Genomic DNA, 2,616 nt, shown 5'->3' with positions numbered 1-2,616 from the left:
TAGAAGAAGAGAAAAGAGAAGATTTTTAACGGTTTTTTCGATATATCTCGAAAAGTAACAAAGCAATCGATACTTTCAAAAAATCAGTCGATAGATCTTTTTAAAACCTACAACTTTCTCATTTAAAATTTTTCAATCCGTGCTATATTTTTTTAGTTATTTTAGAAAAACCGTTTTTTTCAACTTTGCGATTTTTTTTAACCATGTTCGCCATATTGGATCGAGTTTAAAGAACAAGAAACTCAATTTAAAATTTAATTTTCTATACGGTCATATTTTTTTTGTCCAGGTAATAATTTCTGCAAATTTAACATTAATCCGTGACAGAATGCTTGGACTAACTGAGTAATGCATACTAATTCGTGATTGTCGACCGTCCTTCCATAAACCCATACTGTTCAGGAAGTATAATATTTTTTAATTGAAAAGAGGGGACACTATGTATAGCAGTTTCAAAAACCTTACTGAAGTTACACAGTATTGCAATAGGTATTTCTCGGAAACTATAAGGATTTAAAAAAAATTCTTTTTACGATATTAACTCCATTTTTCATAGCGCATCTATTCCCAATTTTTTTTTTTTTTTGATAAATTGTGAATCATCCTGTATATTTTCCTTTTATTTGCAATTTTTAGAATTTATTGCCGATTTTACGGTAGATAAGATATAAAATTGTCCTTTATTTTTTGCCCGTGTTCTGATTTTGTTCTGCTCTGTCCTGAAAATAAAAAATTAAAAGTTACAACCGTAATCGCCAAATTTTGGTGTTGGGGTTAAGTTGAAGTAAACTGAAACACAGTTCATGCTAAACTCTATTATTCTAATAATTCATTATCACGTAAAATTGCTGATGATGAAAGCGCATTGCCATTTTATAGGTCAACCGGATGTAAGTCTTTGACCGCAATATTATTCTAATTGCAAAGTTGCAAGTAAAGGTTATAATGGAATAATTGAACTTTTTCTCAGTGTATACATTTATTACAAGATACCTTCCTTTTGCAGGAGATCTGTCAAAACTACATCAGGATCATGGCGAAGACCACTGCGGGCCGGTTATTGCTGTGCGGCACCAACGCCTTTAAGCCCATTTGCAGAGAATACACCATCCTTAATAAAAATTACACCGCGGAGAAGGAAAAACCCGGCCAGGCGGTCTGTCCGTATGATCCTCATCATAACTCAACGGCGATTTATGTCGGTGAGTATATTGCAAAATCAATTTTGTTTATGGGCCGCTTTGATTTAGTGGAAAATATCTTATACCCGTGACGTTAATATATGCCGGTGATTGATAGTGCCTTTTACTAGGCGCGGATAGGTACATGCATACGTATATTGCCTTTATCGGGAAAGTTACCGGTTAATAAAAACTCGAGGGAAGGCCGCCCCGACAAGAAACGCCCCCTCCCGACGTTTTCTCAATAAACTTAAATTGCGTATCGAAAGAGAACCGCAACAATATTCAAATTTGCCCGTTATAATTTAGACATGCCATAAAAACTCAACAATGTTTCTTAGAAATCTATTTAATATTAACAAAAAAGTACTAGAATTCCGCAAAATGTTGTTAAAGGGGTATTATGGTCCAGAGACATACATTTTGGGCGTTTTGTCGATCTAGATAAGAAAAACTAAAAAATATTTTTACTATTAATCTTTGCAACATATTTATTGATATTTTAAAATATACAAAAAAATTTTGGAAAAAAAACTGAAAATGTAAGGAAGTTAGTATAGTTGTAAGCTCGTAAAGTAAAAAAAGAGGTGTCTGGTTGGCACGATTGCAACCCTTCTGGTGATCTCAAACAAAATTAAAAAATATTCTTAGTTAGTAAGAATGTCGTTATAGCCTCCACCTAAGAGAAATCGGAAAAAAATGTTTTCGCAAAATGGTGGCTGTCTGAAAAAGGCATTTATCGACACTTTTTGTCATAAGGCCACTCCTTTTTATATTATTTGTAAATGACTTATCTCTAACATTAAAGTCAAATCATATTATGTTTGCCGACGACTTGAAATTATTCTTGATTATATCATCTGTGGCTGATTGTTTGTTATTGCAAGACCTTGTGGATCGTGTTTGTATATGGTGTACTGATAATTATTTACCTGTTAACAAAAATAAATGCAAAGTGTGTACGTTTACTTTTAAAAATCAGCCTCTCATATTTGATTATAATATAGGTACCTTTAATTCGTTTTCAGAACATTAAGGATCTTGGTGTAATGTTTGACAGCAGATTGTCTTTTGCTGATCATATTAATTCAAGTATTAAATCCGCTTATAGTATGATAGGCTTTGTTATAAGAAATACAAAATCTTTTATCGATATAGGTGCATTGAAGAGTCTATACTATTCACTCGTACGTTCGAAACTCGAATATTGTAGCCTTATTTGGCACCCATGTTATCAAATATACAGTAACCACTTGGAAAGAATACAGCGGCGTTTTCTCAAATTCCTGTCTTTTCGTGTTGACAATTTTTATCCTGACAGGGGATACAACCACCAATTACTGTTACAAAGATTCAGTATGCAGTCGCTGAATACTAGAAGGGTGGTTGCAAGTTTATCTTTTTTATATAAATTGTTTCATGGCATGGTTGATTC

The 2,616-nt window shown here is 33.0% G+C and overlaps 1 protein-coding gene across 1 annotated transcript in view; it reads left to right on the top strand.

The window, feature by feature from the left end:
* LOC108907066 (semaphorin-1A) overlaps positions 1-2,616 on the top strand; it is a 151,034-nt gene that overhangs the window by 72,058 nt on the left and 76,360 nt on the right. The window contains exon 2 of the mRNA XM_018710583.1: positions 1,007-1,202. Within this exon, the coding sequence (XP_018566099.1) occupies positions 1,007-1,202 (196 nt within the window). The remainder of the gene's footprint in view (positions 1-1,006; positions 1,203-2,616) is intronic.

Source organism: Anoplophora glabripennis, unplaced genomic scaffold (genome assembly GCF_000390285.2).
Source record: "Anoplophora glabripennis isolate ALB-LARVAE unplaced genomic scaffold, Agla_2.0 scaffold218, whole genome shotgun sequence".
Classification (NCBI taxonomy): domain Eukaryota; kingdom Metazoa; phylum Arthropoda; class Insecta; order Coleoptera; family Cerambycidae; genus Anoplophora; species Anoplophora glabripennis.
Note: the sequence above shows the minus strand (reverse complement) of the source record. Positions and strands in the feature narration are given on the sequence as shown.